The 14,702-nt window shown below is 32.4% G+C and overlaps 2 protein-coding genes across 3 annotated transcripts; one reads left to right on the forward strand and one right to left on the reverse strand.

Moving 5' to 3' along the window:
- Positions 1 to 1,810: 1,810 nt before the first annotated feature.
- On the reverse strand, positions 1,811 to 4,089 carry LOC114387880. 2 transcript variants are annotated; one of them, XM_028348110.1, is made up of 2 exons: positions 3,426 to 4,089; positions 1,811 to 2,082 (listed from the first exon to the last, which is right to left on the reverse strand). In XM_028348110.1, exons 1-2 carry the CDS (start codon positions 3,806 to 3,808, stop codon positions 1,977 to 1,979), a joined length of 489 nt encoding a protein of 162 aa, XP_028203911.1. In that variant the 5' UTR covers positions 3,809 to 4,089; the 3' UTR covers positions 1,811 to 1,976. The 2 variants fall into 2 exon arrangements, with proteins under 2 accessions (XP_028203911.1, XP_028203912.1); XM_028348111.1 differs by having other exon boundaries at positions 1,811 to 2,113.
- Positions 4,090 to 4,192: 103 nt separating this feature from the next.
- On the forward strand, positions 4,193 to 14,444 carry LOC114387879 (obg-like ATPase 1). The gene is made up of 12 exons (XM_028348109.1): positions 4,193 to 4,422; positions 4,718 to 4,885; positions 5,100 to 5,223; positions 5,339 to 5,430; positions 5,819 to 5,917; positions 6,161 to 6,274; positions 7,669 to 7,733; positions 9,234 to 9,350; positions 10,890 to 10,965; positions 11,641 to 11,733; positions 13,295 to 13,345; positions 14,097 to 14,444. Exons 1-12 carry the CDS (start codon positions 4,336 to 4,338, stop codon positions 14,193 to 14,195), a joined length of 1,185 nt encoding a protein of 394 aa, XP_028203910.1. The 5' UTR covers positions 4,193 to 4,335; the 3' UTR covers positions 14,196 to 14,444.
- The last annotated feature ends 258 nt before the right edge of the window (positions 14,445 to 14,702 follow it).

The raw sequence follows: 14,702 nt of genomic DNA on the forward strand, positions 1-14,702 counted from the left end.
CCAATTCAATTGGATACTAGTAAAAATGAATTCAGGATTATAAAAAGAAAAAATTAATTATTTTTTGGAGAATACAATTAGAATTAGAATGTGTAATGTGTAATAAGACTTTTGTATTTTTTAAACATGCATTGATTAAACTTTAGCTATAGATTTGTCTATCTTTTTTGCAGTTATATTTGTTTGGAAGAACACATAATATGTGTGCTTTTTCTTATCTTGCAGTTTCTCTATTTAATATTAAATAGAAAAATTATAAAATAAGAAGAATTATCACAATTTCTTGATAATTTCATATAATATCGGTTTCATATATACGGATGGATAAGATACATAATCAGATAATATGCGCGTAACTATTCAAATTTATATTCTAGAGTTTAGATATATTGATTGTTTATAATTGGAATGGAGAATTTTTTTCCAATAAACAAGTAATGTTGATTGGTTATGTATTAATTTTATTTTCTTATCTACTCACCTTCTATTCAAGGATGCTATTGGGCTGACATTCCTTATTAAAAGGGCTTTTTTGTTCTCGTTATTATTTTTGTTAACTTTACACCCATTTTTTACAAAAAAAAATACAGACAAAAATATTCTTATCAGATTTACGTTTATTAAGTTTCCTCTGTTGTGTATCTCCACAATATATATTTCTTGATATACACAAAAAAATGTAATTTTACTTTGGGTCCATAGAAGATATGACATGATACGCTATTCAAATATGTTTCGGTTTTGTATCTCAACAGATTTGCTTTAGATGTATAGTTCAAATAGAATTAGGTTGTGTATCTCAATAATATCTTGTCAAGATGCATAAAGAAAACTTATTTTTGTTAAAGGTAATTTTTTAAAGGTTGGGGGTGAAATTTAAAAAATTGGGTTTGAGAACAACAAATTCTCTTCTATAGTTGAGGTTAGTTTGTTTTTGTTGTTGGGCCTTGGCCTCTCTTTAGAAAGAAAAAAAAAAGAGACAATGGACAATAATTTTTATACTATTAATTAATAAATTAGAGGGCGAGCCCTGATGCAGCGGTAAAGTTGTGCCTTGGTGACTTGTTGGTCATGGATTCGAATCCGGAAATAGCCTCTTTGCATATTTTTATTAATTAATAAATTAGAAGTCAAGCTATATATGACTTTGAAGATATGTGTTAAAAAAAGTCAACCAATTTATAATAATATAATAATTTCTAATTAAATGACAATATATTTTTTACATTGTTAATGAATTTAAATTAAATTATAATTTTAATATTTTTGATGTGTATCTGTTATTAAAAATAAAATTTCAATGAAAAAATTAAGTTTTTAATTAGACCATAAATATTTTTTATTGGAGTCAATCATGTTTAAATTAAATAAGATGATTATAGATAAACAAAGTTCTCCTGGGAGGATATTCGACATAGTTAGTGGTGGACCCAAGTTGTGCCTAAGGTTGCAAATGGGTCCCTGACTTTGAGAGAAACATAAGACCCCAAGTTTTCTACTTCCCTTGGTTCTGGAATTCTAGCTGCACAAACTGATTTGGCTTTGACAATATTTCCTTGAACATCATCTCTAATGCAAAGTTGAACTCAAAAAACAATTTTACTCCTTGAAAATCAATGTTGCACTTTAGGAGACCTTGGCCTGATTGTTCTCAAGCAAGAGTCATTGTTTGTTACATCGTGTTAGTTTTTTGAAATATTTCGACGAGCATGGAGTCATTCATTGAAGAACTGCAAGGTTAGGGAAATCGAAATATTTCAAGAAGAGCATGTTTTTAAAGTTAATGATCTGTTTTTTTTTTAAAAAAGTAGATGTGATGTATTATTTAAGAAGAAGAAAGGCTCAAGGGTCGTACATCATCAGACACAAAAATTCACAGAAATTCCAAATCTCCAAGCTGTAAACACCAGTCAAACCAGACAGCAACTCATGACATATGTGGGAATGGACTGTACTTTGGACAAAATTCTCTACCATTAATTAAAATTGAGAACGAGATTGTTGAAGCACATCTCCTGATAAGATTGCACCATCTTGAAGGGAAACTCGTATGAACAAGGATCTTTTCTGAGAAGTATCATTCTACTCTCCCATAGGCCATCCACATGTCAAGCTTAAAAACTGGGTTAGATTATTGTCTAATTCTCTAATTATTAAGTGGTTCAATTCAATAATATTAACCGTTCAATCTGAATTATATATTTAATTGATAAAAAAATTTAATTAAATCATTTTAAATAATTAGAGGATCTAATTGAACCACTTAATAATTGATCTAATTGAACATTAAAATAAATGAGAGAACTAAAATAATAATTTAACCTAAAAATTGTACGTTAATAATATTCAAAAATTAAAGTGCTAAACCACTGAGAGTTAAAACATGATTTTTGGTGATGTTAGCTTATACTAACTAGTTGAAGAGAATGTGAGAGTTGTTATAAAATTTTGATACTTATCTACAATTTCCTATAGATAAAAAAAATTAAAAAAAAAATTATATTCGTCTATTGATTCTCAAATTATTTGATAATTTTTTATTCTGTAAATCTAATTTTATTAATTATATTTTTATACTAAAAGAATAGATCATGAAATTAGTTTGTATTTGCAGCAACTTGAAACCTTAGGAGACAATAATGATTTTTTTTCATCTATGAGAGCTTATTTAAGAGGTAGAGCTTAATGCCACTTAGGGTTATAAGCGAATCTGATTTAATTGACTTTATTTTTTTCTGTTTATTTTAAAATAATAACATTGTTTTATGAATTAATTATATATATATATATATATATATTTATGATTTATTTATTTATTGTTTATTATGTGAATAGTACAATATTATATGAATATTGATTTTTAAAATGTTCTTACTATCATTCTCTTAAAAATAATATCTTTATTATTTTTAAGTTTGAGATTTTTTTAAATTTTTTTCCAAAAACTTAAAAATGTGACTTTTTCAATAGTCCGATAATCACCTCTCTATCCAATCCAATCCAACTAATTGAATTTAGTTAAATTAGATTAATTAAATAAAAAAAATAAACTAAATCTAATCCAATCCAATTAAATTAAATTAAATTAAATTAAATAAATAAATAAAACTCACTCCAAACCAAACCACTTAGACTCCTAGCTCAGATAAACGATTTGTTGATTCAAAAGATGACAATATATGACAATTTTAAAAATCTTAAAGACCCATTAAAAAATTATATATCGAATACCCGATTATTATTAATTATTTTTTTAATCAGAGACATACATCTTGTAAAAAAAAAAAGAGAGACGTACCTCAAAATTTGGAAATATTTCAAAACCAAAGTAATTTAAGGCCAAGGCTAAGATGAACCGCCTATCAAGTAAATTTTAGCCAATAAATTAATCTATCTCATTAGTTTATACAATATATCTAACACACCTGATTATTTCTCCCCGATCCCAACAACCGTTCATCGCCGCAGGAGGCAATTTCCGACGACGCCGTTTCAGACATTCCCACAACATCAGAGTGAAAATAGAAGAAATCCCCAAACCTAAGAACCAACGCCGCCACCACCATTCCTCCCCCCTTCCCAACTCCGATCTCGCGTTTTTGCCGTTCTTAACTCCAGCTTGGTGACTTCGCCGCCGTCTTGGCACAACATGGTGACTCCCCATCGCGACTCTGATGTTTCGGTTGTGGCTTCGCTCCGATCTCCCATCTCCAATTCCGCAAATATGCTCTAAAGCCTCATCGACCTCCTCGCCATGAACCGTGCCAAGACCTGTGTACAAGAACGATCTTGAAGAAGGCTTCCTCATGTTTCTTACTTGTTGCGGCGCTCGCAGATCTCCGATTTCAAGGTCCGAATCTGCCGGAGAAACAAATGGAATGCTAATGGTGGATGGTGATGAGGCTGCCGAAAGTGGTAGAGAGAGAGGGAGGGAGAATCAGGTTAAAGATTTGGTGACCTATGGTGGTTGGCAGCAATAGTTGCTAGGGAGAGAAATTTGTGGGAGCGATAATCTGGCGCAAAATATGTAAGTATGACCTATGGAATGAAATTAATCTAACGGTTCAGAGTTATGGTCCGAAATTAATCTAACGGTTCAGAATTATCGTCCAAATTAGACCATTTGAAATACTTCTCCACTGAAGTAATGGTCAGTAATTTAATCGTAAAAGAAAAAGGAAAAGTCTGAACAAACATAAAAAAATAAATAAAAAATACGGTGAGCATCTTGTTTGGCTTTCCCTTCATACAAAACCCTACAAGTCACGAATTTGAGATTCTAAGACCCTCCTCTCTCTCGTACTTCATCGGAACCGAAACCCTTCGCCGCAAAAAATGCCTCCCAAATCTGCCAAATCCAAGGAAGCTCCAGCTGAGCGACCCATCCTCGGTCGATTCTCTTCTCACCTCAAAATTGGCATTGTATGATTCTTATTCTCTCTCCAAATCCACAAATTTTCGATTTTGACACTATCCTCACCTACCCTTTTGCAATTACAAAAATGGGTCCTCCCTCTTTCGGCTTCATGTTCATGCTTGATTGATTTTGTTTCCAACTTGCTGATTTTTATATGATAGTTTCAGACAATAGTTGCTATGCATTGGAACTGAACTATAACCATTTAGATGCTGTCTCTTTGTTTTTAAATGCTTGATTGAGTTAGTGAATTGAAATCTTTAGTTTTTCATGTTAGTTAGTTGTTCCTCCCTTGTTCAGGTTGGCTTGCCAAATGTTGGAAAATCTACTCTCTTTAATACTCTCACCAAGTTGGCAATACCTGCTGAGAACTTCCCCTTTTGCACCATTGAGCCTAATGAGGCGCGGGTCAATGTACCCGATGAACGGTTTGAGTGGCTTTGCCAATTATTCAAGCCAAAAAGTGAGGTATGTAATGGAAGTTCACTTTTGTTATTAGTGAATCTGTGGTGGCCTTGTTAGTTGAAGTTCACTTTTGTTAATCTGTTAGTTAGCTTACACTCAAGCTGTACCCTGCTTTTAATTCTATTTGTTGCACCTGACATTCTGTTAGTTGTTTGTTATTTGATGGATCGGTCTTTCTTTCCTGTGTCGTGACGTGTTTATTGAAGTTGTAATCCAGGTCTCGGCTTTCTTAGAAATCCATGACATAGCTGGATTGGTCCGAGGTGCTCATCAGGGGCAAGGATTGGGGAATAGTTTTTTATCTCACATCCGTGCTGTGGATGGCATTTTCCATGTTCTACGTAAGCTGATGCCTAATCTTCTTTGCTCACTTCTTTTGTTAGTGCTGTATTTTGAGTTTATGACATTGTGATGTCAATTTGGGAGTTATTAACCTAGAGCCTTGCTGCTTGTTAGGTGCATTTGAGGATCCGGACATTATTCATGTTGATGATACTGTTGATCCAGTCAGGGATTTAGAGGTCATTACTGAAGAATTGCGGCTGAAGGTATGCATAATTAGCAACTTTATTTGTCATAAAAAAGTAGCTTTTGAACCAACAATTGTTTTTACTTTTGCTTGATGAAACATGATTTTTATTGATAATTTGCAAAGCATGTGCTCTTTTAAAGGGGGGGGGGGGGGGAGGCTGGGGTTCCTAACAGGTATATGGAGCAATTGGGTAGCTTTGCTCCATTGTATCAGTTTTCTTCTTTGTTTGACCTTTTTTTTAGCATTAAGGAGATCTCTCATCCTCCATTTTGTTGTAATTTCTTCTTTTCATCTTGATGAATTTATTCTTTTATGTAAATATAAAGTTTATACCTTTTTTGATAGATCTGTTTGTATCCTGTAACATAACTTCTAAGCCTTCCTCCCTTTGCAAATCATTCCAGGATATTGAATTCATGGAAAGAAAGATAGAAGATATTGAGAAAAGCATGAAGAGGAGCAATGACAAGCAGCTAAAAATCGAGCTCGAATGTTGTCAAAGGGTCTGACTTTATCTTTTGAGCATTATATGATTCATTTTTCCCCACATTGATGAAATGGCCATCTTTTGTTTTGTATATTTTATATATTTTGCATTTTGCTCCGTACCTGCAACCAGCTGTATTTGCCAAAATAAATTGGCACAATTTCCTTACATGTAGAATCACGTAATATTTATGTCATCACTTAATTGTCACCGTCACATTTTTCCTCTTCTCATATATGAAAATTATGCATGTCTTCAGGTGAAGGCATTGCTTGAGGAAGGAAAAGATATACGTCTAGGGGATTGGAAGGCTGCTGATATTGAGATTTTGAATTCCTTTCAGTTGCTAACTGCCAAGCCTGTTGTATACTTGGTAATGTTCTCTCCCCCGAGTAGAAAATTTGTTTGACTTTGGAGTGCAAAAGTCCTTATTGTTTATTATGTACCAGTTAGCACTTAGCAATGCCTGTTGGATACTTTTTCAGATAAAAATACCTCATCTTTTGTTAATTTCGCTAGTAATGTTTTTTCAGTTCTTATTATGGTTTTGAGGTTCATATTAGTGAGCATGCAAATGGAAGAATGATACTAAGTAGATGATGCTGATATTTTGTTATTAACCTTGGCTTCCTTTCTCTACTTTGCCTTGTTTTTCTTTACGTACATCCAGCAACCTAGTTTATGAAACTATCATTGTATATGTGCATGTGTTATATGACAAATGAAAAGTATTTAATCAAGAAAACATTGAGTTAGTAGATTATCTGTATATCTTATGGGGAGATAAGCTGTAATGTATGTCTTTTGATACTGTATTTTATTACAAATTATTTCTGGGAATAAAAAATGCTTTCTAGTGCTCAATAACTTTGGGATATGTCTAGATATATGTTCAGAGATGTCTCCATTTTTTTTTCATGTTCGAATACAATTTGACACTGTTTGAATATGGCTCAACAAACTATGACCAGATGGCTTGGATAGAAGATTGATTATGTGGTTGCTTGTTGTGATTTACTCCAAATTATGTTTATAAATGTGTGATTGGTTGAACTTATTTTGAAGAAATAATTGTTTATTTTTGTCAACTTCCTTGAAGAGCTTTTGAAAAAAATGATTATTTCCTTGAATTTAGTCTATGTTTGGGTTGATGAAAAGAAATGGGACAGAAGTGTAATGGATTAAAATGGAATGAAGTGGAATGGAACATAATGTAATAAAACCTCAATTCCATTGTTTCGATATGTTATGATGGAATGAAACAAAATTCCAGTTTCATCTCATAAATATGTTATCCTCTTCCACCAATCCAAATCGTAAGTGTTGATTATTTTATATCCAAAGGCATTTGCAGCCACAAGTTGGCAAATCATGTAATCTGGTTCAGTATATCTCATGTAATAATTCTTTCCCTTCTCCCACACTGTGGGTTATGAACCTGTCATTCAAAATTCACACATACCTTTTTCTTGTGAAGACTTCCTTGCACTCATGCTTGCACGCAGACATGTTTGCATGTCCAAATAATTTTTATTATTTAATTTTGTTTTCCTGGGCATGTTCTATTCCAAAAATTTTGTAAGTTGCCTTATCACCATGTCTGTTGTGTCATAACTATAACATTTCTATGTTGGTGCTTTCTTAAAGTATTTCCCTAGTCACTGAGGAGTTACATCATAGCCATAGTCCATATTGTTCTATAGTGTCATGTACTTCAGATCTATTTATATAAAATTTCTACCTCTGATACCTAAATTTCATTCACAGGTTAATATGACCGAAAAAGATTACCAAAGAAAAAAAAACAAGTTTCTGCCCAAAATTCATGCATGGTATGTATTTATGTTTGTTTTTTTATTTATTATTATTTAAATATTTTTTTTCTTTCGTGAATCATTTAGACCTTGTCTCTCTCCATGACTACCTCTGTACGAGTATGAAGGATGCCAAAATTGGGTTTAAACTGCAAAGTATTCTACATATTTATGTGCAAAGTATTCAACAAGTGTGCACTTTCAGTGGCCTTTCTACTGAATTTTGTGCTACTTAACTTAGATGCCCTTTCAAAGATCTTCCTAAAATTGCGTTGTGTTCTTGGCAAGGTATAAATGATGGGATGGAAGAATGTTTCTATGTTTGGTCTACGATAATGGCTTGATGCACATAGGATATGCCAATTTTCATTGCTAACATTCCATTCCTGGTTTTGACTAATACCAGCAATACCCTAGGTAACAAGAGCACAGTGCAAGAGTGCAACTTCAAACTAATGAAGGCATCTTCTTATAGTTACAATACAGGTGGTGCATCTCAAGTGCACCTTTGTAATTTATTTTAAAATTATATGTCTAAACTTTTTATTATAAGTAGAAAGATTGTACTGAACTATTTGCTCTTCTACACACATCAGCTCTGTTATTTGTAGTGTGTTTGCAGTAAATAAAAAAGAGTAATTACTGGTTTAATTGATTTAATTACATCCTAAAAATTGCAGCTAATCAATTATAATTTATAAAGATAGCTGACTTGCATTTTACATATTTTACATATGCTAAATCTAACACTATCAACAAAACTTTAAAGAATTTACATATACTTTTGTAAAATTATCAGTTTTCAAGTTTTAACTATTATAATGTTTTCTATAAACGACAATTTTTGGAAAAGAAAAATGAAAGTTTGCAAATTAATAGCAAAAACATTTAATTTTTTTAAAATACTGTAAATATGATTCTGTGGCATCAAAGAAGACAGGTATTGGATGCTGCCGTACAAGTCTGTCTCATTGGGAAAGTAGACTGTAGAAGTCACATCATATGACTGGTGGATCGGCAGCTTGTGCTGACAAATTGATCTTACTGCTGAGCTAGAATTTTTAGGATTTGAGTTGATCCCACATGCTCTAAAGTAGGGATCCCCACTATTAGGTTATGGATTGAGAGTTTATCCATCAGAATACTGTAACAGCCTAGCAGGGAACACCTCCGTTCCTTCAGCCACACAACTGGCTGCATGACAATGGATTTCAATTCATGTAGTTGTTAAATTGAAATGATATTGCAGATTGCAGGTTATAGTATTGTTTCTGTTTGAATTTGAATACTAATTTCATACTGCTTTTCCGTGAAAGCAGTGTAACTCCTCCACTTGTAGAAGAAAATCTTAACTAATTTGGCACATTTTGTTTTTCCTTATTATGTAATAGTGTTTACTTCTAATTTATTTTCTTATTGTGCCTTATTTTTTGTTTTTCCTTATTATTCTGTCAATGCTTGGTGTTTCGTAATGTGAAAAAAATAAAATAATTATCATTGGACACCTGTGTTCTTCAGGGTCCAGGAGCACGGGGGTGAGACTATTATTCCTTTCAGCTGTGCCTTGGAAAGGAATCTTGCAGATATGCCACCAGATGAAGCGGCTAAGTATTGTGAGGAGAACAAAACTCAAAGGTCCGTTTAAAGTATTTGTTGTACTGCTGTTAAATGTTTGATTGCAAAATTAGGAACTCTTTTGTGTCTTTGCTATGGCTAATGTGTGATTTTGATCCCCTGATATCTTTTTCCACAAATTTAATCACTCAATTCTTTTAATTGCTATAATCAAGTCTTTTTGCCAGTTCTTCTCTACCCAAAACCCTTAAATCCTTATTTTCTACTCAAAGTAATCACTTTGAACTCTTTTCCGTGCAAAACCCTCTAATCAAAGCATTAAATTTACCATTGGACTTTACTATTAAAAAAATTCATGGAAGATGTCATCTGGATTATGATGCAATAAATAGGCTAAAAACATGGTAAAATTATTAATTTAAGAATAACTGTTCAAGGTTCTATTAATAACCTCTTTGCTGTTCTCATATTTGCCAAGTTATTTGATTTCGGAAATTCTGTGGGGGCTCATTATTATTAATTTTTTTAAATCTGGCTTTTGGGCTGTTAATTGATGGAGTACCAAGATTCATGAAGGGAGAGGGGGTTATGGTCGCAACTTGCAAGAGACAAAGTAAAAGACACTGCTTAATGTTTCTTTCATTATCTTTATCATGATTCCCTCTTGTTGCATTTCTTTCTTCTCTCAAATAATATTTGTTGAGAGATTTGAATGCAAAACTTTGCTATATACTTTATTTCTTTACTCCTTTTTTTGGGAGAATTTCTTATTTGTACTTTTCTGTCCTCTTTCTGCTATAAAAAATATTATTCATTTTATAAAATAAAAAGCTGTTGGTATGACTGTGTGCATGTGCTTTCTTGGAGTTTTGCAACTTTATTGACTTTTGAGTATTATCATGTTAGAAAATGAGCTACTACCCTTAATTCCAGTTAGTTTCTATCTCAGTCCCATAGTAATCAAATAGCTGATCCAGGGCACGAGTCTATCACCTAGTGGGGTGGAAAAGAGAGAGAAAGAGGGAATGGGAGAGAAACAGGTAAGGAAGAGAGAGATAAGGAGTGGGAGAGAGAAAAAGAGAGCGGGGGGGGGGGGGGGGGGTGTGTGCACCAAGGCTTCAGGGGTTAAAAGAGTTCAGTGAGGCCGGGAAAGAATAAATTTTCATTTTAGGTGTTATTTGAAATCCCTTCATTTTACTAGGAAAAAATCCCCTATAAAATCCCCATCATATTAAAAATTCTATGGAATTGATATCCAAACAAGTCATTTGATGTTATAGTATTTTAAAATATAAAACCTCTTAAAAATTGAATTCCTCTCACAAATGAACTTCTGTGCATGTACACCATGTATCTATCCTTTTGAAGTGTTCTGAGAATCAGCAATGACCTTATTTAAACAATTTGAACAGACATACCTTTTTGATCACTATATAACTACATCAAGAGCTTATCCTGATTGCTTTGCTATTTGCTAGTACTTTTATCCCTTTTCACTAAAATTTTTAATTGAATACTCATTAACATTGAAGAGTAGATATATAATTATATTTTGTATTGTACATGCTACTAACATTGTTACATTCTTCTTTTCAACAGTGCTCTTACCAAAATAATAAAGACTGGATTTTCAGCTATTAATCTCATTTACTTTTTCACAGCAGGACCTGATGAGGTAATGTATCTGCATACCTACTTTCTTGCTGATAAAAGTTGTCTTAATTTTTATAAATTTGCTCTGATATTTGTACAACATCCTCACCAAACTATATTTCTTTTAGTTTCTTTGCTGTTGACTGTTAAGATTGTGCTCAAGTATAAATCTTCTTAATCAGTGTGTGATACTCAAGTGCATCTTTTAGACACATTATTGTAATATTTTTCATACAAATTTTATCATGCAAAAAGAATTTATTATTGGAATTGGAGATAAAATTTACAACTATAATTAATTAGTTTTGTTATGATAAATGATAAAAATATAAAATTACTATAATTGAGTCTTTTCATTTTCTCCCAATGTGCATTTATCACTTCTTTATTTGGTGAATGCATAAAATTACTTGGCCTTTATTATGCACATGAAGGAGACTGACATCCATAGATAATTTCATTGATTGTCAAGTAGTGATTTTGCACTGAGAAAGTAACTAATATGTAGAACAGTTGTTACTCTGCCATTCCACAGTTCCATTGTGTCTGAAATGCTTTTTCTTTTGTGTGTATGATAACTACAATTGCAATGTTTACAATAATTCACTTTAACAATTTTTTCTATACTTTCTCCATGTCTAACTTCATGACATTTGTTGCCTTTCATTGATTAAATAATTCTTTTGGGTGTTCTTAGGTTAAGTGTTGGCAAATTAGACGCCAAACAAAGGCTCCTCAAGCTGCAGGGGCTATCCATACTGATTTTGAAAGAGGATTTATTTGTGCTGAGGTGAGTTCATGAATTTGGACATTTCTTGATTTTGATCTTCCATATTCTTCGTCCTATATATGACTGCAATTATTGGTTTAACATTATAATTCTATAACTTTTGATTATGCAATCAGGTTATTTGTAAAGACTCAATTGCATCGCCCAATATGACTATGGAGTCTTAGAATGTTGCCCTTTTAAGAAAAAAATGATTAAAAGAATACCAAATCTGAACAATTTTGCATGTCTGAAGAAATTTAATTTTCCATTTTTGATTTGGGCAAGACCTTAGCTAGGTTTGCCCAGCCCATTTTCTGCATGACACATTCTGGAGTAACTCAAATTGATGCAACCATGTTTCCTTTGGCTTATTGGTAACCACTTAATGCTGCTTCTGATGCAAAGAGAGCAATTGCATTGAATAAATTATTAGTAAATAGGAATAAGAATCCTTTTCCTATTTCATTGTTTGTTACAATAGAAGTAAAATACCATAACTTTTTTTCATATATATTTTTTGTTATATAATACTAACATCTAAGTTTTTAAAAGGTTAATTTAAGATGAAATTTTAAGCGACTTAATAAAATAAATCTTGATATTACTTTTTTCTCTTAATGATTTTCTTATAATTACTATGTTTTAATTATGGCCGTATGCTTTGTGATATTGATACAACATTCAGATAAATGTTAGCATAAAAAACTACCTAAAAATATGAAACTAATAGATCTGAAATGAAAATTATACTATGGTGAAAACTCCAAGGTCAAGTATCTAAAAGACAAAATGACACCCCCATAAACCCATAAAAACTTTTCCATTTGTATCGTGTATTTTATATTTTATAAATTATAAATTATAAAGTAACTTGAGTTGTTTTATGAATTACTTAATGATATATTAGAAAGCATGCACAAAAATGAAATTGTATGGCTAAAAAATATGGAATCCCAATCTTCTTTTTTTGAGCAATAGCATTCCTCGAATTTGTGGATGAGATTAGGAATGACCTTCATTTTTTATAATAAACATAGGAATCCTTGGATTCCAAGATTGAATACAAAACAGCATTCCATTCCTTCACACCAAGCTTAGCATAAGATATCTTCTCCATAATTCACATCAAGAAGCTAATTAACCCTATGAATTTACTAAAGGGTAAGAATCAAATTAAACCATGCTATTTGAAATTGGGTCTATGGTACAACCTACACTGTTCACAGTTTGATTATGCATTGAGATTTGTTACAAATTCATTGATCAGGTTTTAATTTTCGAATTAGGAAGAGGTACCACATAATTCTCTTATTTGAAATTGCAAATTGAACAGTTTGTATCAATGATTAAAATGGCTTGCCACTATTTTCATGACCTATTTTATTTGGCATAACCATTCTTCTTGAGAAAGTGTTTTGTTCTCTTCACTGGTTATATAGTTTAATTATCATAATTGATCCGTTTAATTTTTTTTCATTTTGCTATAGATATTTTTTCTGTTTCAATGACTTCTATATTAACAAATATGTTCAATCTTGCAACAACTGATCTGGGCGACTGCTTCGGAATGTTGTTTCAGGTGATGAAGTTTGAGGATCTAAAGGAACTTGGTAGTGAGTCAGCTGTGAAGGTATGAATTTATTCTTTTGATGCAACGTATTGCTGTTGCTTCCTAAAATGTTGTCACAGTGACCAGCATCAGATTGATAACTGGGTGATAAAACGGAGAAAAATAGCCCATATTTTTCTAGAATTTGCTGGAAAAGTGAGGAAAGATCCTCACTCACCTGGGTAAGTCGAGATAGAAATTCAGGTCTAATACCTTAGGTTAATTTGGCTAAAATATTGAGATTGAGGAAATATGCTCAATCTCTGTTTTCTGTATCTAGATCTAGGCTCACTTTGCTAGAAGATTTTATTTGTATGTTTAAACTTGTTTAGCACTTGCTTTTATGTTATTATATTGGTAGTTGGTTCCTTTTTTGAGGGAGGCAAGTATTTAATGTAGCGGAACTTAAATTGATACAGCTGTTTAATTAGGATCTTTTACAGAAGAGTCCATAGAAGTCGTATTTTGGGATTAAGGTTTGACTATATGTGCTCATTCTTTTAATTGTTGGCTTTCTGATGCTTAATGCACTGAATTGAGGTTTAAATGCCATACATGTGCATTGGTTGCTTTCAGCATATCAAACCTTTTCGTTTATGTGTACTGTGCTACCATGTGCTTCCAAAGATCTAGCATCCCCCATTGCACTCTTTATTATATGTTTTTTTTTTTTTTTGAACCGCACTCTTTATTATATGTGTATATTACTGCCTTCTTTTTAAGGACCTGACCACTTAGTTTACTTTTGTTTTTTTAATGTGTTGTCTTTTAGGCTGCTGGAAAGTATAAACAGGAAGGGAAAACATATGTGGTCCAAGATGGAGACATTATATTCTTTAAGTTCAACGTTTCTGGTGGGGGCAAGAAGTAAAACCAGAGATTCATCTCAAATAGCAGAGCTGGTTTTGCATGGGGTTTGTGTCTTATTATAGGCGCCTACCATGTTGCACAATTTGTAGAAGTTTGAAAATGTAATTTTGGGACCATTTTCAATATTATTTACTTATTTAGGCTTAATATCTCTAGTGGATTTTGACCTCTCAGCTATTTTTATGATTTATCTATGCTATGCTACATCTTATAGCGGTTTTGAATGAGTGTTGATGAGTTGAGGCTTTTTTATGCCGGGTCAATTAATTTAATAATAGATGGGTGCATTCACGTAAATTTGATGGACTGGGAATTTTGCAGCTACTACTTACAAGTGAATGGCCGAATTTCATTTCTTTGGAGACGAGGTCTAGGGTGCGTGACCCAACGGTCTGAAACAAAAAACAAAATTGAGGACTACCGTGGGAGGCCACACACCTGATCAAATTAAAACTATTATTCTTTCCCTTTTTTTTTGCGATGTTTTCGACCTCGGAGTTTTCAACCT

Source organism: Glycine soja, chromosome 15 (genome assembly GCF_004193775.1).
Source record: "Glycine soja cultivar W05 chromosome 15, ASM419377v2, whole genome shotgun sequence".
Lineage (NCBI taxonomy): Eukaryota > Viridiplantae > Streptophyta > Magnoliopsida > Fabales > Fabaceae > Glycine > Glycine soja.

What these genes read in the sequence shown, in the direction of transcription:
- LOC114387879 (XM_028348109.1), top strand. Translation starts at nt 4,336, where the DNA reads ATGCCTCCCAAATCTGCCAAATCCAAGGAAGCTCCAGCTGAGCGACCC. An exon ending in TGGCATTTTCCATGTTCTAC is followed by an intron (nt 5,224 to 5,338) that starts GTAAGCTGATGC and finishes GCTGCTTGTTAG; the next exon opens with GTGCATTTGAGGATCCGGAC. An exon ending in CTGCCCAAAATTCATGCATG is followed by an intron (nt 7,734 to 9,233) that starts GTATGTATTTAT and finishes TGTGTTCTTCAG; the next exon opens with GGTCCAGGAGCACGGGGGTG.
- LOC114387880 (XM_028348110.1), bottom strand. Translation starts at nt 3,808, where the DNA reads ATGAGGAAGCCTTCTTCAAGATCGTTCTTGTACACAGGTCTTGGCACG. An exon ending in GATCGGGGAGAAATAATCAG is followed by an intron (nt 2,083 to 3,425) that starts GTGTGTTAGATA and finishes ATGGGAGAGTAG; the next exon opens with AATGATACTTCTCAGAAAAG.